This window comes from Vombatus ursinus, unplaced genomic scaffold, assembly GCF_900497805.2.
Source record: "Vombatus ursinus unplaced genomic scaffold, bare-nosed wombat genome assembly UNPS02009205.1, whole genome shotgun sequence".
NCBI classification, from domain to species: Eukaryota; Metazoa; Chordata; class Mammalia; order Diprotodontia; family Vombatidae; genus Vombatus; species Vombatus ursinus.
Genome location: NW_020948983.1, coordinates 45,469,550 through 45,493,869, shown reverse-complemented (window position 1 = coordinate 45,493,869; position 24,320 = coordinate 45,469,550). Strand labels below are relative to the sequence as shown.

The 24,320-nt window shown below is 36.1% G+C and overlaps 2 protein-coding genes across 2 annotated transcripts in view; both read left to right on the top strand.

Moving 5' to 3' along the window:
- Positions 1-13,651, top strand: part of TARSL2 (threonyl-tRNA synthetase like 2) — a 36,639-nt gene extending 22,988 nt beyond the window's left edge. Inside the window, exons 11-19 of the mRNA XM_027851715.1 lie at positions 209-375; positions 1,282-1,444; positions 2,244-2,381; positions 3,219-3,296; positions 3,385-3,485; positions 6,116-6,220; positions 8,952-9,024; positions 9,343-9,457; positions 10,750-13,651. Of these exons, the coding sequence (XP_027707516.1) occupies positions 209-375; positions 1,282-1,444; positions 2,244-2,381; positions 3,219-3,296; positions 3,385-3,485; positions 6,116-6,220; positions 8,952-9,024; positions 9,343-9,457; positions 10,750-10,898 (1,089 nt within the window). The 3' untranslated portion in view covers positions 10,899-13,651. The remainder of the gene's footprint in view (positions 1-208; positions 376-1,281; positions 1,445-2,243; positions 2,382-3,218; positions 3,297-3,384; positions 3,486-6,115; positions 6,221-8,951; positions 9,025-9,342; positions 9,458-10,749) is intronic.
- Positions 13,652-14,744: 1,093 nt separating this feature from the next.
- On the top strand, positions 14,745-22,702 carry TM2D3 (TM2 domain containing 3). The gene is made up of 5 exons (XM_027851423.1): positions 14,745-14,861; positions 17,711-17,868; positions 19,482-19,656; positions 20,165-20,240; positions 22,367-22,702. The coding sequence occupies exons 1-5, from the start codon at positions 14,771-14,773 to the stop codon at positions 22,530-22,532; spliced, it is 666 nt and encodes a 221-aa protein (XP_027707224.1). The 5' UTR covers positions 14,745-14,770; the 3' UTR covers positions 22,533-22,702.
- Positions 22,703-24,320: the final 1,618 nt, after the last annotated feature.

Sequence of the window (24,320 nt, the reverse complement as noted above, 5' to 3'; positions counted from 1 at the left end):
CTTATAAAAAAAAAATAGCGTCAAGTACAGTTTTCTCATCATTTGAAATTTGGATAAACATTTTTCCTGGATCTTAGTGTCAGGGATCATTTAGCCAATGGTTAGTGTCAAATATGATCATAAGTTATAAAATATACATTGCTAGTTTTATTTTGCTTGAAGGAGATTTACTCCTTAATTTTTTTCTTTAAATTAACATATTTCATAGGAGGAATATCATCAGCGTAATTTTACAGAAGTGGTGTCTCCTAATGTCTACAATTGTAAACTCTGGGAAACATCAGGTCACTGGCAGCATTATAGTGAAAACATGTTTTCATTTGATGTTGAGAAGGAGACGTTTGCACTTAAACCCATGAACTGTCCAGGACACTGGTTAGTATTTTCAATCTAATTTCAAATGTCCATGCTTATTTCAAATGAATATTCAACTTTATGTATTTTTGTATACATATAGATACATCCTTACATTTTTTGTGTTACTATTTGTTGGGTTTGTTCTGAAGAGGTTTCTTCTATAGAGGTCCTTTTTAAAAGAATTCTTGGTAAAATTTTTATTGGTTTATTTCATTTCACAATTTTTACTTTAAAATATGCTTAGTCATTGGCAGGAGTAAAATAGTTAACTGGAGAGTTTGAGGTTTTTGTTTTGATGGGGGGGGATTACTCCTTAGGCAATAATTGTTTATTTCTATACTTAAATTTTTTTCAATCAACCAGCATTTATTAAGCATCCACTATATGTCAGGCACCATGCTAGGCATTGATGATTCAAAGACCAAAACATGGAACAATATCTCCTTTCAAGTTGCTTCCATTCTAACTCTCTGTCTCTCTGTCTCTCTGTCTCTCCATACATGAGATGGTTATGAAGACATTTGACTCTCAATCAGTAGTTTCAAGCCTATTATGAGGCTCAGTTGAAATGCTTAATGGGGTCTGAAATGATAGGTTGTAGAATAATTGATCCACTCTAAGAACATGGAGCTATGTCATTTCTCTATTTGTTGAGACAGTTGGAAGTTAGACGTGCTCTCTGAGGAAGAGAGATCCTTTTGGCTATATATTTGATGTGGCTTTTTCTCCCTCAGTCTGATGCTATGACATATGATTCAGTAAGACTCATAAGAAATAGCTATTATAATCATGTTTGTGCCCTTGAAGCAGGTTGAGGAATTCAAGATTTCCATCTTGAATTCCAATTTTAAGCAGATAGTCTTTAGAGAGTCACTTTATTTTTCTGTACTATGTACAATCTTCATATAATTGCATCTGTCTTAGTCTGATGTTTGCTCATCGTCCACGTTCCTGGAGGGAAATGCCTATCAGAATAGCTGATTTTGGAGTTCTTCATCGGAATGAGCTGTCTGGAACTTTAAGTGGTTTAACACGTGTCAGACGATTCCAACAGGATGATGCGCACATCTTCTGCATGATGGAGCAAGTAAGCACAAATACAAAGCCAAACTGAATCAGTAGAGCAGCAATCTATTCTATAGTTTTCACCTGCTTTATTCTTTTCTCTTCAGTTTCCTTCTAAAATAGTAACTATTTAATTTTAATTGTTCTAATAGAACACATGGGAGGTTTTTATACATGTTTGTATCAATTATTTTGGTTTTCCTGAGTTATTTATAATTAAGAGCTCATTTTCTGAGATATAAACATCAATAATAAAATTGATGAAATTGTGAAGCATAGAAAGATTGACATTTAGTAGTCTTCTTAGAAATTTCATCGCATAAATGCACTGTTACTTTTATATGTTTTTTAATAAACCTAATTACTAACTGAAGTCTCTTCAGTAACAAGTAATTTTAGTTGTTCAGTTGTTTCAGTCATATGCAACTCTTCGTGACCCCATTTGGGGTTTTCTTGGCAAAGAGACTGAGTGGTTTGCCATTTCTTCTCCCGCTCATTTTACAGATGATGCAACTGAGGCAACCAGGGTTAAATGACTTGCCCAGGGTCACACAGCTAGTAAGTGTCTGAGGCTGGATTGGAACTTAAGTCTTCCTGACTCCAGGCCTGGCTGTCTACCTACCACACCACTTAGCTGCCCAAAAGTAATTTTAGTAAGGTGTATAATTTTAGCGGGGTGTGACAAAATGTATTGTCTAGAAACATGCAGCAGTTTTTGACATTTTTCTAATTTCAAAAAAATTTTCAGTAGTTTTGAGGGGAAAAAATAGGTAGCAGTGATTAACATAGCATTTTAAATTCACTGTTTGGTTAAATTTCAGATTGAAGAAGAAATGAAGGGATGCTTAGAGTTTTTACAATCAGTTTATACAGTATTTGGATTTTCCTTTCAATTAAATTTTTCTACACGGCCTGAAAACTTCCTAGGAGAAATTGAAATATGGGACCAAGCTGAAAAGGTACAAACCAAAAAAAGTTTGCCATTTCCTTTTATGTTAGTTCCTCGTGAGTCCTCATCACTTTGTAACAGAATTTTTTTTCAATTATAATTTCTTTTTCCACTGTTAATTGTTTATAGGACTGGATTACCCCAGCCTAGGTGGCTTGTGGGCTGTCATACACATCATGGGAATTTACTCAGTGGTGGATCACCAGTATACCATTTTGTATTTATTCAAGTTTTAAAGTAATATAAAACTTTTAAATTCAGAGAGTTGATTTTAAAACATTTATTTTATAGAATCTTCTTTTCATAGCAGGTTTAACTTTCTTTGTATTTAAAAAACCAAGGATAGAGTGCTTATTACTTTTTTATCCTTCAGCATAAAAAATTATTAAGGGTGTCTGATAAATTAGTTTACTTTGAATTATTTAAACTCTTATCTTTTTCTAGCTAAAATTTTTACTGCTTAAATTTATTTTTAGGCATATTAAGTTGTACTAAAATAAATTTATATATATATATTAAAGGCACATTTTAGGGGGGTGGGGTGAGGCAGTAGGGTGAAGTGACTTGCCCTAGGTCACACAGCTAGTAAGTGTCAAGTGTCTAAGGCCAGATTTGAACTCAGGTCTTCCTGAATCCAGTACCAGTGCTGTATCTACTGTGCCATCTAGCTGCCCCCACATATTCTTTACTTCAGTAATTCTTGCTTAACCTCATAAGTGACATGCATATTCAATAAAATATTTTTTTGAAGCTTCCTGCATAATACATGGAAAAAGTAGATCTACAGTCCAATAAGGGGTTACAATGTTCTCTTCTTCTTCTTCTTCTACTTCTTTTTTAATATTAGCAACTTCAAAACAGCTTAAATGAATTTGGAGAGCCATGGAAATTAAACCCAGGAGATGGAGCATTTTATGGACCAAAAGTAAGTAAAGTAAAATTAATTCTCAAATAGCTTATGAAATGTAGGTTGAAAAATCTTTGCATCTTACAAAAAATAATTTAATTTACAGATTGATATAAAAATCAAAGATGCCATTGGCAGGTACCACCAGTGTGGCACTATTCAGCTTGATTTCCAACTACCCATCAGATTTAACCTTACATATGTTAGGTGAGTAGTTGAATTACTATCATAAGTACTATAATAATTTTAATTGATTTTAATTGTCCTTTGAATGATGACAGTCTCTTTGTTACTTAATAAAACAAAAACATTAGATTGGGACTACTGCCTCACCTGATATATGGTAGGTTCTTAATAAATGCTTATTTTTTGATTGACGATTCTGTCATCACTTAAAACAAACACATCAGAGCTAGCCTATTTTCTTTCCTTCCACCCCATTCCAACTTAGTGATAAGCCATACCAACATGTTTTCTGCCTCTCAAACTTATGAACTGAATTTATGTTTGATCATTCTTTACTCAGCCACATTTAGTTTTAGATATACAATTTTTGCATGATACCATTTCAATGGAAATTCCATTTTTATAAAACAAAATCGTCATATAGATATATTAATTTAAATTTTACTTATGAATCCTTTACATAATTGGTTATGTGCACAAACTTAGAATTATGACATACCTTAGAGGTCAGCTATTCCAGACTCATAATTTTACATACAAGGAAACTGAGACCTAGAGACCTTATGTTATATTATCAATATCTTTCTTAAAATGAAACATCCAGATCTGGACAGCAATCCAAATTTAATCTAACCAGGGTAGCAAGACTATTACCTTCTAGTCTTGAACACAATGCTTTTCTTAATGCAGCCTAAACCATATTAGTAATACTCCAACTGGGGCAGAGTACAATAGGTCTGTCATCACCTTTTTATCTGGAAATCAGACCTTTCAATTCAACCTAAATTGTAGTAACTTTTTAGACTTCTGTATTACACTGTTGTTTCAAACTGAGCTTGCAGTCCACTAAAATCTCAGTGATTTTTAACAGGGACTGCTGTCTAACCATACCTCACTCCTCTTGTCTTGAAAGTTGATTTTTTTTTTAATCCAAATGTAAGACTTACTCAAATTCATCTTATTGGACTTCGCTGGGCAAGATCTTTTGGTATCCTGTTTGGTCTCATATAGTATGTTAATTATCCCTCCGGCTTTGTGTCATCTACACATTTGAGAAGCATATTTATGCTTTTATACAAATCTTTGATTAAAGGTAAACAGCAGTGGGTCAAATATGTATCCCAGAGCTACTGTACTCAAAACATCTTTCCTATTGGACTTCAGTCTATTAATGACTGCACCGAATAGTTCAGCTATCCAACCAGTACCAAGTCTATCTGACTGTAATGTTGATCTCCCCATCTTTTCCATATGATTAGGCTGAGACACTTCATCAAATGTTTTGCAGAAATCTAGGCCAGCTCTTTCTATAGCATTCCTTTGATGTACCAATGTAGTAACTTTGTCAAAAAAAAAAAAAAAGAAAGTTAGGTGAGTCTAGCATGACCTGTTGTAGCCTGATGGATAGAGTACTATCCAAACAAATATTGAAGGAGCGTTTCGGAAATCAGAAGCAGTAGAAGACCAAATCATATGACTTTCATATTCATTCCATATTATAAACATTAAGTAATTTGTAAAATCCAGTATTGTTTTCTTTGTTTTATAGCCCAGGAATACACATTCACTCCTCTGACAACAAAAGTGCTAGAAGGAGCCAACAAGAATAACAGTTTGAATTTTAAAACTCCTGACTCATTTTCTGTGTATCTTGTCAGTTACTAATTCCATAATTGCTAAATGCTTTGACAAGTGTTCCATTACATAGGGAGAATCTAGTGCATAGAGCAAATGAATGACAAAGACATCAAATCCTAACCTCCTTGGGCTTCAGTTTCTGTAAAATGAGGGGGCTGGACTACATGGCCTTTAAGGTCTCTACCAGTCTAGAGTTCATCCTTCTTAGTCTCCATAAGTTATTGTCCTATAGCTTGCTTTCCCTTTTCAGCCAAACTTCTTGAAAAAGCTGTCTGTCCCCATTGCCTTCACCTCCTTTCCCCACACTCTTCACCCTGGTGTTTCACATGCCTGGAATGTGCTCCCTCCGCCCATCTGTCTCTCAGAATCCCTAATTTATTTAAAGGCTTGGCTTAAGCACCATTTCTCCACGAGGCCTTTCCCAATGCCCGTAGTTGCTAATGTCTTCCCCTCAGTATCTTCGTATCTGCTTTATATATAGCTATTCACAAACATATTGTTTCCCTCATTGATCTGTAAGCTTCTTGAGCGTAAGAATTAGTTTTACTTTTGGCTTTGTATCACCAGAACCTAACAGTGCCTGGCACATGATAGGCACTTAGTAAATGTTTATTGCTTGGTTGATTGAGTTTTCCTTTTAGTGAGAGTTTTATCCAAAGATTATTTTGAAAATGTTTCTTATAATTAACTTTTGCAAAAGTAATTGAAATGCATGTACCAAAATAGATGGAACATTTTTAAACTACTTATTACTACTTTTTCATTATAAGAGAGTTATAATAAAAACAATTCTTTTTTGTTTTTTAATTACAGACTCTGGTGTTCTGAAATGCGTCTAACACTTTTTCAGAGGGAACCATATTTTCAAATAAAATATAGTACATAAAGATTTTAGTGCATATCAGATACTTAACATTTTATCATGTTTTGTGAAGGAGAAAACTGGAAGACAAGAATGTAGTTATTATTACTAAAAGATTAAAAAATGCCTAACACTGTAATTTTTATTTCAGTAAGGATGGTGATGATAAGACAAGGCCAGTGATCATTCACCGAGCTATTCTGGGATCTGTAGAGAGAATGATAGCCATTCTTTCAGAAAACTATGGAGGAAAATGGTAAATGATAACAGAAAAATATTTTTAATTGAAAATGTTATTGCTATCTTTTATTTTTAAATTACCTTCATTTCCACATCTATCACTCTGCTTTCCCTACCCCTGTTCTCTTCACACCACTTTACCCAGAAAGCCATTCCTTATAACAAACATAAAAAGGAGAGTACTAGTGTTGGAGTCAGGAGGACCTGAGTTCAAATATGACTTCAGATACTTGACACTTACTAGCTGTGTGACCTTGCACAACTGACTTACCCCCGACTGCCTTGCCAAAAAAAAAAAAAAAGAAAAAAAAAAGGAAAAGATAAAAAAGAAAAGCAATATAGCAAAACCAATCAACACATGAACCAAGTTTGATATCATATGAAATGTACCACATCCTCCATCCCCCACTTCTGCCAAGAAGGAAGAAAGATGTGTTTTCTCATCTCTTGTTCAGGGTTAGGCTTAATTGTTATAATTACGTTATATTCTCTTTCTTTCTTTTTTGTTTCTGTAGTTGTAATTATTATATATATTATTTTCTTGGTTCTGGTTACTTCACTCTGTGAAGGCCATAAAAGTCTTCCCATTCTATTCTGAATTCTTCACAGTCACCATTTCTTGTGGTGCTGTACATACATACTATATTCATGTACTGCAATTTATAAAGTGGTTTTTTTTTTAAAGAATCTTATACATACATGTAGAGGCAGCTGGTAGTGCAGTGTATGGATTACGGGCCTGGAGTCAGGAAGACGTGAGTTCAAATCTGGCCTTAGCCACTTACTAGCTGTGTGAGCCTGGGGAAGTCACACAACTGCTGTTTGCTTTAGTTTCCTCAGTTGTAAAGTGAGGATAATAATAGCACCTACCTCATAGGTTTATTGTGCATCTCAAATGAGATAATATTTGTAAAAGGGCTTAACACAGTGCCTGGCATATAGTAGGTACTACATAAATAGTTTTTTCCCTTCTCTTCTCCTATAAGTACATATTTAAGTACAGAAATATTGGTTTGAAATTATACAGTAACTACATCTTCATAATAAAAAAGTATTCCAAATTATGCCTCAAAAGAATAAAGACTGTCAGAGAAAATCAGAAAGGCACATTGACATTTATTAAGCCCTGTTACTCTAGTCTTTATGTTAACCAGTTAGCAGAAATGAAAATTTTTAAATATGACTGTTTTAGGTTTCAAGTTTTGGAAACTTTGGAAAAGTTTCCCAAACTCCAATAAAATTTCATCAGTCAGTCTGCAGACGTTCATTTAGCCTACTGTATGTAGGTTACCACTAGTCACTATCATAAAATGCCTTTTTTTGAGGGAAGGGAATCTAGGCTTGTGATTTCATTGGTGTAGGGAACTACTATTGAGGAAATTCCCTTGTCCAATGCAAATCATCAATTTTTCTGTAGTTTAGAGTCTTAGAGAGAAGTCTGGGGCTTTAAGAGTTAAAGGGACTTGCCTTGGGTTACACAGCCAGTATGTGTTAGAAGTGGGCCTTGAACCCAGGTCTTCCTGACTCCAAATCCGGCTCTGTATCTGCTCTGCCACCCTGCCTTTCATCTTAAAATGTATGAAATGAAAATTGATGTTTTACATGAAATTCTAGGTGGGGATAAAAGCAAACATTATTCGACAACATAGATTGTAGGTTATAGAACTTCTGAGCTAGAACAGACATTAGAGGTTATCTAATACACCTACCCAGTTTTTCAAATAAGAAAACTGAGGCTCAAAGTAGTTGTAACTTGCTCAGGATATCAAAGGTAATTAATGACAGAGCCGAGGCTAAAACCCAGGTCTCGTTCCTTTCCTATTCTAGTGTTCTTTCATAATATGAAGAAGCTGTCATCCCATTTCTTTCCTCCCCTTCACTGATAAACTCCTTGTTTAGACTTCATTATTCTGGAAGTCCTAACATTTGCAGAAAGCAGTTTCAGCTGAGTATTGAACCTGGAAGCCAAATTGCAAAGAGTTGAGAAGTGAGTGAGAGAGAAAGAAGTGGAAGCAGCAAGTAGAAGCATCTGAGAAAATGCAGAAAGATACAGGACGCCAACTTGAGGAATGGAAGGATGGATGGCAGAGTTCTGGGCCTATTTGTGGGTAGCAAGGAAGGAACTAGTAGATAGGAAGAGATTGGGAGGGGGTGATGATAGAGGCAGTCTGCCAGGGAACATGGGAAAGGATGGTGCTGAGAGCTCATGGAGAAGGGTTGGCCTTGGAGAGAGAGAGAGGAGGAAGAATGACAAGGATTTTTGAGGTGAAAAGAAGAGAAGAAGAGGGAGCTTATATTGAATAGCCCCATTTTAAAAGGAGAGGTCCAGAGCTTTGACCTCTGGGTGGAGGGAGGGAAAGTATAGAAGGTGAGAAGAGAGAGGAGAAGATCTGAAACAGCTTCTCTGGGAATTGGAATGGGGAATTAATCAGGGAGGAGCAGAAATATTTCCTTGCATCAGGCTGCTTCCAATCTCACAGGGTTGTAGGAAAAAGAATTTTCAAAAATAAAGATTTTTGTGGTATCAGTGCTTCTAGTCTTTCTTCAGTAGCACTTCATGGCCTGAAAACAGGAAGAGGAAAAAAGTAGATGACAGAGTGATCCAGAAATAGGTAAATTAAAAAGTCATTTATAACAAACATATGTTTATTTTAAAATACCTTAAAGATTCTGTCCCATATTTATTATTGAAATTTGCATAAATAATAAGAATGTTCTTTTAAAAATTCATCATTTGTATTTTTCAGGCCTTTCTGGCTGTCTCCACGTCAAGTAATGGTAATCCCTATAGGGCCAACTTGTGAAGAATATGCACTTCAGGCAAGATAGAAAGCTTTTTCTAATATGCACTAGATAGTAATAACTTTGTCCTCTATTTCTCATAAGGGCTTTTAAATGCTGCAGAGTTAAAAACTATTATATTAATTCAGTAATTGGGAATATAGCCCTGGTTCTGAATTGAATTAAATCTATGTAGTAGTAAAACAAATAAATCACTATGGGGCTTAGGTGCTTATTAAGATTTTTCAGAATTGTACTTATAATATTTATCTTGGGATGTAGTCAAGCTAACATTTTGCATATTTGCTATTAAAATAAATTCTATAATAAAAGAATTGTCTGAAATTTCCCTCCTAGATATCCAAGGAATTTTTTGAAGCCGGGTTCATGGCTGATGTTGATCTAGATCAAAGCTGCATGCTAAATAAGAAAATACGAAATGCACAACTGGCCCAGTATAATTTTATTTTAGGTAATTTAAATTTTTTACACATGCCTTGCACTCTCTGAGTTATATAGACATTTTTACAAGATTAGGAATGTTTGGAAATGTATTAGAATGGTATTAACCTGCTTTGAGTTGGCTTCATATGAATAAAAAGGCAAGAATAAGGGTAACTATTTAGTTTTCCAGATATTTGTTCTTGCATTTTAATGACCAATAAAGTGATCAGTATAGCATCATTATTTTACTCAGTGATCATATATTGGACATACAAAAAGTAGTTTTATGTTAAACAGATCTTGAGGTATGGCTTGTTTGCTTATTTGTTGGAAGAATTCTTACATACTTTTTATATGAATGCTATTGCTAAACCAATGAGGAAGAAAATTATTTATTGGCTGTTGATTCTTTAAGTACAAAGTTCTCCATGAAATCAGATTCCTCCATTTTAGCCATTTGGTGAAAGTAGAATAATATACTTGCTTTGCCTTTTTGATTTATAAAAAATTTTATGGATTAGACTAAAGGGTATGACTGGAATTACCAATTTAAAATAATGAAAAAGAGGATTTGGATGTCAAAATAAAATTTGTTTAACAATCTGGGAAGGTAATTCTTTAGGGAGTGATGGAATGCTAACCCTTGGACTTAGTTTCAGTATCATAGGTGATGCAAAAATAAGAAATTGCATTTGTATACCTGTAGACATGATACTACTTCCTGTGAGACCTTGAAAAGTTCTTTTCTACTAAAAATAATAAAAATAACTAGCCTAATATAGCAACAAGTTGGCATAATGGATAGAGATCTGGCCTTGAAGTCAGCAATCCTGAGGTTCAACACCCACTTCTGACCTCTTGGCTTTGTGACCCTTCACAAGGTGCTTAACCTTTCAGTGCTCCAGAGAACTCTCTAAGACTGTAAGTTGCAGAGAAGGTGCTCATCTGCCTGGGTACAAGTCATTTTCTTACTAAGTAGTTCTCTATACCAATGATATCACAGAGCCAGTAAAAATATAAATATATGATATATATGTGATATGATATATTTATATCCATATAATAATTTATGATATGTGATATATCATTGTCCCAAATGTTTTTCAACACCTTCAGGATGTTTAATGCTGGGTATGATGGGTTGTAGAGTTTAGAAAAGATCCCTTCTCTCAGGGAGCCTATGAAGAAAAGTATAATGTCATTAATTTTAAAGGAAAACACTCAAGATAAAAACATTTTGTGACATGCAAAAATGTCTAAGCTGTTGATTAAACTGTTGACTAAAACCAGAACATGCTTCTTCCTTTACTCTTTAAACAGTGGTTGGAGAAAAAGAAAAAATAAATAACGCTGTAAATGTTCGAACAAGAGACAACAAAATTCATGGAGAGGCTTCCGTAGCTTCCACCATTACTAAACTGAAGAAACTAAAGGAGTCACGTACGTTAAATGCAGAGGAAGAATTTTGAAGTTCCTGTCTTCCACTGGCCAACCTTCAGGCATTAAGAACTAAGATTTGAAAATGGAATTATTTCCCTAGCTTCCTGAAATTTTACTTACTGCTTTGGACTCACTGACAGCAAGGCATAGGCAGAAAGGAAAATGTGTGTTTGTTAGATGAAGGAATTTGTTTTACTGAAAAGGGAAAATAATGGCAAATGTATATTTAGTGATGTTACTAAGGGTGGTTTAAGCTTTTCAAAAGACTGATGAACTTGAAATAAAAGCCTGTGAAGCTTTGGTGTATGCAAAGACAATCTTATTTTATTTTGCAATGACAATATTATGTCTTAGATATTTTATGTTTGTTGACCTATAGGGAAAACTTTTTCTTCGGAATTCAGCAAATAATTCATGCAGCAAATATTTAGGACCTTTTTTTGTAGACACTACACACAAGTTTAAAAAAAAAGGAATCTGAATGAGTCTTGAATTCTCCATTATTTACTTTGGATAACAGAGGACTTCAGAGTAGAGTATGGAGGAATATATATTGCTATTATCCATATTGTATGCATTAGAGATCTGCAATTCTCATGTTTTTGGGTATCTTTTACAACTTAGTTAACTCCCTTTTTAAAAAAAATGAAAATAAGATAGCATTACATTTTAAATTATTTTATTAAGCACCATAGTAAATGCTCCAAAATATTTTCTCAATCAAATTATATCTTTGACTAAATGACAGTCTTCTTACAATTTTCTTTTGCAATAAACTTGTAGAAAAATAAGCCGATTTCAGAATTGAAGAGGACAAACCCAGGTACCTAATTTTCCATGAACAGGACTAGCTCTAGGCAAAATAAAAAATTCATCAATCAATATGTCTACAATCCTAGATGTGGGATACAAAAGAAGTAATACATATTCTCAACCCACAAAGAGTTTGCAGTTTTATTGGGAAGATAAACTATAACATTCATGAAAGTTTTAACAAGAAGCTAATTATGTGGAATAGAAAATAAGGTCAAAGTGAGTTAGAGAAAATAGGCTAGAGTTCTCTTGGGATACTTTTCAGTAGTGTTGGAGCTTGGGCTGGATATTGGGAACTAAATTGCATTTTGGATTAATAGGACTAGGGAGAATCCTAGGATAGAGGAATGACATAATCTGTGAGGAGAAAGTATAATAAGCTTCCTAAATATAGCAGAGAATGTTGATGTTTAGGAGTAAGCAGAAATCTATCTGGATAGGTAGGGTGGCACCAGATTAAAAGGGCACAGGGAAATTGATGCAAAGGAGTTCATATCTTCAGGAGTCAGTACTTTAACTCCAAAGTATCATATTATTGGTAGGAATTTCTGGTATTATGGTACACCTGAAGGATGTTGGGATGGCTGTTATATGCATGTACTAAGAGGTACTATGGTACAGCCTTTTAATTTCTTGATGTTTAACACTCTTTGAATTAACTATAGATGAAGGCTATAAGCTTTTAAGAAAAGATTTAGAACAATTTATGCCAAATGTCATTTTGAAAGTCTGCTTTTCCCTTGCCTGTTATTATCATCCTTATCACTTCATTTATATAGTAGTAGTATCATAGGACTATAGCTTTAGGGTTTGAAGGGAATTAGCCCTCCTAAATTTTTTAGATGAGAAAAATAAGGCCCAGAAGCTAATCGACTTGCCCAAGATCCCCTTGGCACTCAATGAAAGAGTGAGAACTCAAACAAAAATTCAGTGCCCTTGAGACTACATTTATAGGATGGGAGAGACTTTTGGTCCTGTTTCAAGTTACTCCACAAATTAGCTGCTTACTTTGGAGATGCATGGGATCAGTTCTTCTGTGCCCATCCTAATCAATAGAGTCAATCCAGGGCAAAATTGTGAAGTCAATAGAATTTGTATTTGTTACCCTACCCTTCTTTTTTCTTATTCTTTCTTCTGCAGTGGGACCTCCTTTCTCTATCAACTCAGGGACCTATAGGTCCCTCTTATTCTTTCCTCAAATAAAATTTAAAAATATATATATTTCCCCATAATCTTGAAAATCTGCTCTCAGGGAATGCTCTGTCAAGTCACATCATACTATGATTTTTAAGTCAATGTGTTACCTATCCTGGGGTATATCAAGTATGCTTTCGTGTTTAGGCATGTATCTAATTGTAAAATGAAAGGTTTTCCACAGGATAAAGAATATTCATTGGTTTTCTCAGTCAAAAAGAACTTGGTTTGAAGCCACATCCTTATTACCTGAGTGATGCCAAGAAAGCCACAAGTTCATGTAGTTCATTCATTTACGGGGAGAAGAAGACCAAAGAGATCTAGTCCAATCCTCTCATTTCAAAGCTAGGATTCAAATCTAGTTTGTTTTATCAATGAAATTCATCTGTAATCCTATGATACTACTACAAATTATTGTATCACAGAGCTAGAATTGAAAAAGACCTCAGAAGCCAACTAGTTCAATGACTCCTCATTGTATTTGAGGAAAATGAAGTTAAATAGCTCCTTTAGGGTCACAGGTAGAATTTGAACCCATGTCCTCTGACTCCTGAACAAGTAGTACACTTTCGACTGTATCTTGCCAATCTCACAGGTTTTAGTATCCTTCCACCTCAATTACCCTTGTACTATACTTGTTTATATGTTGTAGCCTCTTAATAGAATGTAAGCTCTTGAGGGCAGAACCTATTTCATTTTTGTCTTTGTATACCACCACCTATCAGTGCCTTGTATGCAGTACGGTTTTAATAAATGTTTACTGAATTGAACTGAATCATTGAGTAAGGTCAGTCCTTCAAACTTCTGAAGAATTTACCAAGAGAAGTAGAAGATGGGATGTTGGGAAACAAGTGTGGCTCAAAAGTTTTTTTTTAATATCTTCTTACAAACATTATCTTTACTCAGTGTTGCTCCCTCAGTAGAAAAACATCAAAAACCCTTACAGTAAATCCTCATAGTCCAGCAAAACAAATTTCCACATTGGCTATGTCCAAACATGCATGCCTTATTCTGAGATTTTGGTCCATAACCTCTCTGGCAGGAAGTGGGCAGCATGACTCATGGTTTATCATAGAATCATCTGAATGCTAGTCTTTAAGAATTCTTTTTCTCTATAATGTCATTGTAATTTTGTTGGTCCTGAAACGATCTATTTTCCCATTTCTCACATTTCATCACATGCATATACCATAATTTGTTTAGCAATTCTCCAGTAGAGTGGCACCCCTTTAGTTTTCAGCGTGGGGGTTTTCAGTTTTCAATGTTTTTGTAGGACTAGGTCTTTTTCTTACTTTGATCTCCTTGGCCTAATAGAGCTTTCCCTGGGTCAAAGGGCAAGCACAATTTAACGACATTTTCTTCCAAATAACTTTCCAGGATGGCTGGACCAATTCACAGCACCACGAACAATGCACTAGAATGCATTAGAGTGCTTATTCTCCCACAACCACTCCAACATTTGTCATTTTTCCTTTTCTTGCCATCTTTTCCCAATCTGGTAGATGTGAGCCAGGACCTCGGAGTTGTTTTAATTTGCATATCTCTAATTTTCAGCATTTTTTTTTGTATAGCTATTGAAAGGTTGGATTTATTCTGTTCCTCTGAACTCCGCTTGTTCATATCCTTTGACCAGTTTATCTATTCCTAAACAGCCTTTCCTCCCAGCACCTTCCAACGTGGAGACAGCCGTGGTTTGTTTGCACATGCGCCTATGGCCTCCGCGGCGACTGGCGGTGGGGTGGGGGAGGGGCAAAGGCGCGTCTCGTCTCCAGCTACTGAGAAGCCAGCTCTTGGCCCCGCCTCACTCCCCCCTCTAGGACGCAGCCCATTCGCAGACTTCTCATACGCATCGACGCGTGACGTAAAGACCCGGAAGTGGCCGCACGCCGACAAAATGGTGGCAGTGGTAGCTGCGACTGCGACGTTGGGCGGACTGAGCCGCGTCTTGCTCTTCCTCTCGCAGCTCTACATCTTAACGGGCGGTGGTGAGTCGAGAGCTAGCGTTCCCACGGGAGATTCGGGAGTCAGGCCTGGATGGGGTGAGGGGGGCTGCCGAGGACGGCGAGTGCGCGTCTCGCTCTGGGCCGGAGCCCTGCTCCCCTCCGGAGCCCCGCTGCGGGTGACGGTATGCAGAGGAGGGCAGCGGAGGGCAGCGGAGCCTGGGGCGCCTGCGGCCCCGACGGGGCAGTTACCGCTGCGGCCGCCGCTGCAGGTGGAGGAGGAGGGAAGCGCTCTTCGCCCCGCCCTGGGGGGATGACCTCACCCTCCCGCTGCTCGCGCGCCCCCTTTTCTCTTGACCTTTCCCCGTTAATTGAAGAAGGTCGAGGAGGAGCCCCGGAAGCTGGGCTCATCACGCCGGCTCTTTGTTAGCATCTTAACTAAGGAAACTGACTGCAGTGGAGGAAGACGGGGACCCCCTGCCCCTCTTCTCCATCCTTTTACTACCAAAATGACGCAGATGGATTTTGTCTCTGCGAACAAACCAGAGATGGCTAACAATTAATGCATAACTTATTTGAGGGTTCCAAAGACCATTATTAGCCCTGACGATTACAGTTGAAGCTAAAATGTTTTAAATATCTGGCTAAAATTTCTTTACTTGTAAGGTCCTTAAACATTCTGGTATAGGCAAATAAGGGATCCACGCTTAACAGGCAGTCAGTCCACGTTTATTAATCGCCTACTATGTATGTTAAGTGCTGGGGATACAAAGAAAGGCGAAACTGTCCATGCTTTCAAGGAACACAGTCTTTTGGGGGAGACAAAGTGCAAACATTGCTATATACAGGATAAATTGGAGATAACCTCCGAGGGAAAGCACTAGGAGATCAGAAAAGGCTTCTTGCAGAAGATGGGACTTGAAGGAAGCCTGGAGGTGGAGATGAGGAGAGAGAACATTCCAGGCAGGTGGGACAGCCCCTGGAAATGCATGGAGTCAAGAGGTGGCGTGTCCCTGGCCAGTGTCAAGGGATTGTAGAGTTGGTGGAAGGAGTGAGGTAGACTGGAAAGGTATGGAGGGGCCAGGTTATGAAGGGTTTCAAAGAAGCCAAACAGGATTTTTACATTTGATCCTGAAGTTAATAGGAAACCACTGTAGTTGATTGAACAGTTATGACATGGTCAGACCCCTGCTTTAAGAAGATGGATTTGACAGCCATGGAGGATGGACTGGAGTAGGACGAGGCGGGGAGATCAACTAGAAAGGCAGGGGGCCTATTGGAAAGATGTCACAAAGGTAGAATTGACAGAACTTAGCACCACTTGGATATGTGGGGTGAGAGGGTATGAAGAGTCAAGGAAGTTTAAGTACTTGGGTGACTGAGAGTATGGTGATGCCTTTCAACAGTAATAAGTAATTTAGGAAGAGGTGATGTATAATAAACTGTTGGTAAGACAAGGGTATATATCTAAATCTTCTTAGGGGAGTATGTTGCGGAAAAATATTAGCTGTAGAGTCAGAGAACTTGGGTTCAGAGTCTACCTTTTGTGTTAATTACTTGTAAGTTCTTGAGCAAAAATGATTTAAACTCCCTGGGCTTCAGTTTCCCCATTTGTAAAACTAGGGGGTTTGAATAAATGGTCTCAGAGATCCTTCCAACTCTTGATCTATGATTCTAAAACTGAAAATAAGCTATACTTCAATAAATTATAAGTACTTTAGCAATTAAGTTTTATAAGCAGTTTGGAGTCTAGGAAAAGTTGACCAACAGAGCAATAATTTTTAGTCATCCAGAGGAAGAGGTGCCAGGGTTGGTGGGCAAAAATCTGATTTGTTCGTCAAGTATGCTGCTCCATTAGAGGGTAACTCAGCTTGATGGAGACTGGAACTATTTTTAATGGACTACCGAAATCCAGACCACTATACAATTATTTTTATTGTAAATTGGCAGTCTTGCTTATTATTTGGTCTTGTGTGGTTGGTGTGAAAGTCTGATCACTTCTGATCCTTCTCATGGACTTCAGAATATACTACCAGATCCTTGACTTTGACTCTTACAAGGTACTTCTATCTTCTGAAGCCCAGACTGAACAGCCAATCAGCCTCTTCTGTTTATACACGCTGTAACACTTGCTACTGTTTTCACATGTAATATGGTTACAAAGTTGTAGTAAATGCAGAGGATAAAAATGTTGGAAGCATTTTGATGTTTAATTAGTAACATACAGCATTCTACCAAAGATGACACCAAGATCATAGGATTATAGGTTCAGAGTTGGAAGAGACCGAACAGCTCATCTAGTCTAACCTCCTGATTTTACAGATGAGAAAAATGAGGCCTGTCCAAGGTCGCACAGGCAGTAGGTAGCAGAGTCTAGATTCAAACCCCGATCATCTGACATCAAACCCAGGGAGATCTGTTTCCGTTGTAGCATGATGATTTTCAGTAATATGGTGACAACTCTGTCACCAAGACTCTGGGCAGAGTGATAAAGAAGGTAAAGATTATATTTAATGTCTTCCCACCTCCCATTTCTGTGTTTCTCAAATGCCTTTTTGTCTCCTTTCTCAAATTAGTGAGTAAAAATTTTAATAAGACTATTTTATTCTATTACCATATTTTGTGTTTAAATAGTTTTTAATGAAATAGGTTATAAGATCTTTATCTCAAGTCCCTATCCCCCGCTTTTCCATAGACTTAATATCTTGTTATATGATTTTTTTTTTACTGTATTAGGAAATTTACTTTCTTCCTATATTTTCAGTACAGTAGTGCCTCTCTGTTTTGTTTTTACTGCTGATAATTAGGACCTTTTAGCTAGATTAGGACATTACTAATTTTTCTTTTATTCTGAATACTTTTGTAAGAGAATAAGCTTTTCTCTCACCTCACAGAAAGTACAGAAACGCCAGCTTATGTGATGAAGTGTCCAAGCAATGGTTTGTGTAGCAAGCTTCCTGCTGACTGCATAGAATGCAAGACAAATTACTCTTGTGTGTATGGAAAGCCTGTCACATTTGACTGCACAGTCAAACCTCATGTTACCTGTGTTGTAAGTATGGAAACATTCATCTTAATGTATGTCAAAAATAAAAAACAAACCCAAAGTTGTGTTAGGCATAATTCAGTCTTGATGTTTCAAAACAAAAAAATCTTTAAAAACCCTCAAGTGCTATGTATTTTGCAGGTAGTATTTTATGGGAAAAAAAATTATTAGGTTGAAACTACAGAAGTTGAAAATAAATTTTTGTTGTCAGGCAGGTCATTTAGTATTTTGTAACACGTTATTCAAGATAGTTACCATAGACTTTGTGCAAAGTTGAAATTGCCACCTGCTGTTGCTCATTTAAGATAGATCCCCTTAAGAATATTCACTAAGCAATTTGTTTTTTAAGCAATAATGAAGACTATTTTTCTTTTTAGGGCTGGTCTGTTGCTATACAGGAATCTGATTAAATATATGGGAATCATTCAGAATTTTTGAAATATGTATTTTAGAGAAAGTCAGGGAAGCATAAAACCCACAGTTCTGGTAGAATCATAATAACAAATATACCGATAAGTCTTTTTCCTCTGTGGAGTGCTTAGTAGCATTTTTATTTTGTCCCAAGAATATTATTTTCCTGCATTCTTGTAATTTAGTAGATTAGTAAATTGTTTCTAGTGTCTAAATTTTATTTGGTGGAAATAGACTCTTGGCAAGTACAACACTGAATAAGATAGTGAATAGGCATCTCAAAAAATAAACTAGATTATCACTGAAGTAGGAAAGTGGGAAGCAAAAACACGTTTAATAATGGTACAAGTGGAATCCAAAAGAAATTTTCCCATTATCATGGTGCCCATCATCTTTCCCCTCCTACCTGGGTGGGGTGAGTGAGTGTGTGGGTGCATGAACACATGTCCCCATGTCTTAGATACCTTTACCCAATGTGTTTCTCCTTTTTTTCTTTTTGTTTCTCCTTTTACCACCTGGCTGCTTAGAGTCCAGCTGCTTCCTCAGATTTTCCTGACCTTCTTGTTCTTTCATTTATCTGTTTGTGCTCCCATCTCATTCTAGTTCTTTTTCTTGTTAGTTTTTTCTCTATGTTTTCTGGTTAGTTCCTTTCTCTGTGTTTTACAAACATGAGTAGGAAGTTTCACAACATGATATTCAGATTTAAGTTTTTATCCATTAGGAGGAAAACTGCTGGGCTTAAAACAGTTGACGCTGTTATTGAAAAATTAATTACAGCTAACCTTATCTCAAGTACCTAGACTTCTCTAGCCTGATACAAGATATACCTGATTATCTCATCTAGTTCCTCTGTGAAGCCATATGTCACTGGCTGCTCTCTTTAATTCAGGAATCAAAAAAAATTCAGGAGTAGCAGAAAAAGGCAAGAATTTGAGAGGTCTTTATCAAATTCTACAAAGAAAAATATGAGACTTAATAAGGGAAGCAGTGTGGTATAACAAGTCATCATTTAATTAGCTTGTAAAACACATGTGAATTTTTATTAAGTATCTGTGATGTGTAGTGTCCTTGTTCTCCACATTCCTTCCAACTCTAAAGTCCCATGACTCTGTGTTTTTGAAACCTCATACCATATGGTAGTGTAAACTGTTCTTGACAAATTGACAGGTAATTACTATTTTGCCAATGTTATGTCTTTTGATGTGTAGGATCAGAACTTCACAAAGCAACATAATTTTACAGTCAACATGACCTGCAGCTTTTGCTGGCAACTTCCAGAAACAGATTATGAGTGTTCCAATGCCACAAACTGTATGACTGTCTCCTGTCCCCGACAGCGTTATAGTGCCAATTGTACAGTTCATGATCACATTCATTGCTTGGGTAAGTTATATTTTAAGCAGATGATTTAGGGGGAGGCTGCTAAACAAAAAATTTTCAAATACTTTTTATATGAAATTTTAATTTTAATTATACTGTCCCTTTATAATAACTATTTTCTAGCCTCATGGTTATGCCTTATGATAACAAAGGATCTAATTTGATAATGAACTAAATAGATTTGAAAAAGGACCTGCTGCATCATTAGAGGGTTCCGTATTACATTGGTAGCTTTTTGTATATCTAGTTTTTCAGGTGCATTCAACTTTTACAAAGTTGAATTGTTAGTGTTCTATTTTTTTATTTGTATCTGACAAGATGTTAAAAGTAGAATGGGTGAAGAATTCTTGGAATCTTTTTGTTTCACTGAGTAAAAATACATTTTTACTGAGTAAAATATCATTGGTTTGTAGATTTGCAGATTGTAGTATCCATTAATCACCATTAACTCTCCTGCCACAGTATTACTTGTTATACCCATTTCCATTGTAGATTGTGTTCCTTTTTTAAGGTAAACGTACCTTTCCCAAAATGCTGTACTGTAACTGGACTGGAGGTTACAAATGGTCTACTGCTCTGGCATTAAGGTAAAGAGTTACTGAAGATTTTAACTTGAATTTTTAAAAAAGATGCCCTGTACACCTTTGGCGTACAATATAATCTGATAAACATACTGAGTTAAATGAAAGTACTCATTGATTCAGATTCTGCCATGTGCAAGGTAGATACTTTAGAAAGTACATTAACTACCAGGAGACATTTAGTTGATTAGATTTATGCTTTACTAAGAGGGACTTTGTGGACTGGAATTGTTAACATTAATCCTCCCAAGATGACTGACGTCCTAGAAATAACTTATTTAGTTGTTGATATTTGTATTCCTCTTTTGTTTAACTGTGTGTTAAAGTTTTAAATAATGTTAATAAAGTGTTTCACTTGATAGCATTGTTATAGGTGACAAAATATTAGACCATAACTAAAATGGTAAAATATCAAAGATTTTTTTCTGTAAAATGTAGGGTGTTTGGTTTTAATTTAATTTTTAAAATTTTCCTTAATACTCTTTAAAATAGAAAACTGAATATACTGATTAAAAGATATTCACAAGTTCACAGATTTAGAGTTTGTGGAGATCTTAGAAGTCATCTAGCTCAACCCCTTAATTTTACCATTCAGTAAATTGAGGCCTAAGGAGGGAAATTAACTTAAAAGTAAGCAGCTGGGCTAGAATTTGAATCAAATAAGCTTCATTCTGATTCCTAACAAAATTTTTTGTTCCAGGTATAGTGTTTAATATAGTGTTAAAAATATGTTCCGAAATTCCGTTGTAACTGTTGAGAGAAGAAAAAAATAAATTAATGCTTTGCTGTTTTGAATTCACTTAATCATTATGTAAATGTTTTCCAGCGGAAAAATGTTTTTAAATATTAAAAGTTTAGCATTTAGTAAGGTCATGTAGTCCATTCTTCTCTTTTTGGAAATGAGGAAACTGAGATCCAGAAAAATTAAGTGATTATCCCAAGGTTCCATAACTAGTTAGTGCCAGAATTGGGGCTAAAGGCCTTACCTCCCACTACCAAGCTCCTTTTTAATGCATTGCATTCTCTACATAGTTTTAACTTTTTGTTGTCCTGGACTTGTGATTCTGTCAGTGTAACTTTCATTGTAAAACTCCTTAGATTGATGCAGATCAGAAGTTCTTTAACTTCTTGTCAGCGGGGCTGAACTGGCCTCTAACCTCTAGGTGGCTGGAGCTGAACAGAGCAGGCTAGATACAGGAGAGTCAGGAATGAAACAGAAGTTTAATTTCAAAGTGAGAGAAACAGCTTGCAAGCAAGGAGGCAGTTCAAACACATGCTAGGGACCCACTTCTCATCGGGGGACCCGAGTTAGTGTGACTGAACCTTGATTTATGTACTTGTAGCTAGACAAAGAATCAAACAGTTTAGTGTAGCAACAGTAGTGAAGCACAGCAGCAACAATGAGGCAAGATTGTCTAGTGAGAAAAAGCCTTTTCATAGCAGGGCTTCGTGTCTGGGCCTGTTGGTGCTTGCCCAAGCTCAGGGACCATCATTTCCAAAAAGTGAGTGCAAAGGATTGTTGTTATGCCAAGCTCAGGGCACAGCTTGCTTGGTGGGCCTTAGCTCCGGAAAACAGGGAGTCTCCTAATAGTACCTTGACATTACATTCTTACAGAATTGCCTAAGGCACTGAGGGGGTCCCATTCTCACATAGCTGGTATAAGTTAGAGGCAGGCCTTGAACCGATCTCTTCCTGATTTGACCAGCTCTCTATTCCATCCTGTGTTGCTTCCAATATCCTTTTAAAAATAAATTTTTCGTTGTTAGAAAATGAAGTGATGTACCTTTTTTTTCTTTAGAAGAAATCAAAAGTTAGGTTAGTTAGTAGAAGTTTGATACTAGAATTTTATCCTACTACCAAGTTGACTTGTTTCTACTTACTTTGTATACACATGCACATATATATAGTAGATATTAGGTCTTTGTACCTAGGTGTTTTTTTTCCCAGCTGCAGTGTTGAAAATTAATTTGTAATGGAATTATTTGTTTAAAGTTTATGATGGACATTCATTTGTTGAAACATAAATTGTTGGCAGACATGAAAGGAGTTTCTTTTACTAATAATGAGTTATGGAATTAGTTTATAGTCATCCCAGAACTTAATATTAATCAATCATTGTTTTACATTATAGCATTACCCTTGGTGGATTTGGAGCAGATCGTTTCTACCTAGGTCAGTGGCGAGAAGGTTTAGGCAAGCTGTTCAGCTTTGGTGGCCTGGGAATATGGACTTTGATAGACGTTCTGCTAATTGGAGTTGGCTATGTTGGACCAGCTGATGGTTCCTTATACATTTAAAATGGTTGATGTGCTTCGGAAAGGGAGCAACATTAGAGAAGTCCTTAAGAATGTATAAATCAGTTTTTTTAAATTGTGTCATGTTGTTGCTATTTGTATGTTTTAATGTACAGTATCTGTACTTTGCTTGCCTTAATTAAGGTTAAATAAATGAATGTCATTGAACCATGTTTATTTGGAATTTGTTTTCCTTTATCTGTAACAAATTCCTTTTTTCTATGAAAAGTGTTTAAAGTTGCACAGTTAAACTAGAGGAACAAATTCTGCAGTGTTTGAACAGCCATTCACTCTTTTGACTTTAGTTTTGTGTTCTATATAACTTATTCATAAAACTTGTCATTCACATATGAGATATTAATGTAATTTATTTTGCAAAAAGCATCAGAAGGTTTTATTTTTTAGGTTAACCAAATAAAATATGCCTAAACTCCAGCTGTCTATATAGATTTTGCTGTTAATATATCTATTTACGGTGCCTGGCACATAGTAAACACTAAATAAATGTTTGTTGACTAACTGATTTTGGTCTTTTTATTTTTAACAGTAGACTGTGGTACTTTTGTATCTTGTTTCAGTTTACATATATATATGACTTTAAAAAAATGCATGAATAGTGACATTTACTGGTGATATTTCAAGTTCGGTTAAGAAATATTGAGAATCTGTTTCCAGTATCATTCACAGTGATCTGTGTGGAATGATGGAGTTCCTTTTGTTGAATGTTATTCAACAAATATTGAACGTGTTACATCATTTCCCCTACGCCTTCTCTGGGGATTCTTTTTTTTATTGTTTTGGGTATTTATGGGTGTTGCCTTAAGACACCTATATTTGTTGTGATCGTTAATCACCCCATTAGACCTGTAAACTACAAGGTGCTTTCCAGTCCTTAATTGGCCTCCCTAAAATATTTCCCTTTGAAAATGATTTTATAAACTTAATTATTGATATTTTTTGTTTTTGTGTCACCTTCATTTTAAAATATATCCTTCCCTACCTAGTGAGTTATTCTTTGTTAGCAAAGAGGGTTTGGGGAGAAAAGCAGCTCAGCAAAACTAACCAACGTACCAACAATCTTAGCAAATTCTCATAGTCTCCCACTTATGCTAGGAGGGGAGGGTGGTACATTTTCCTAACTCTTCTGAGGTCAAGTTTGGTCATCATTATACAGCATTCACATTCTTTTTATCATTCTGTCTGTAGTCATAGTGTATATTTCCTGGTTCTGCTTATCTCCTGCATCAGTTCATGTACATCGTCTTGTGTTCTCTAAATTCTTCATATTAATCATTTCTTACTGTTGTAGGTTGAGCCTGACCTCTGGTAGTTTAGATCCATGTTGGAACTAAATAAGCCACTGGTAGATCATATAACAGTTTAAAGAAGGTTTACTTAGTCTAAACATGGAAAGGCTACTCAACAAAGGTACAGAATTTAGTGTGGGTTTATCCTTCCATACAAGATGTGGAGGAAAAATTGGCAGGATTTATCCTCATTTGTCTAGAAAACAGAATTATTCACCATGGTTTAATAAATGAAGTTGACCATGTCATTCCACTGCTCAAAAAATTCCAGTGGTTCATTTTTGCCTTTAACGTAAGATACAGGCCTTTTGGTTTGGCATTCAAAGCCCTTCACAATCTGGCTTCTGTCTCCCTTTCCAAGCTTATTATCCATTATTCTCCTTCATGTGTTCTAAATTCCCTCAAAACCAGCCTGCTTGCTAAAGTTCCCTGTACACAATTATCTAGCTTCTGTTTCTGTGTCTTGGCACAGGTTGTGGGCCCA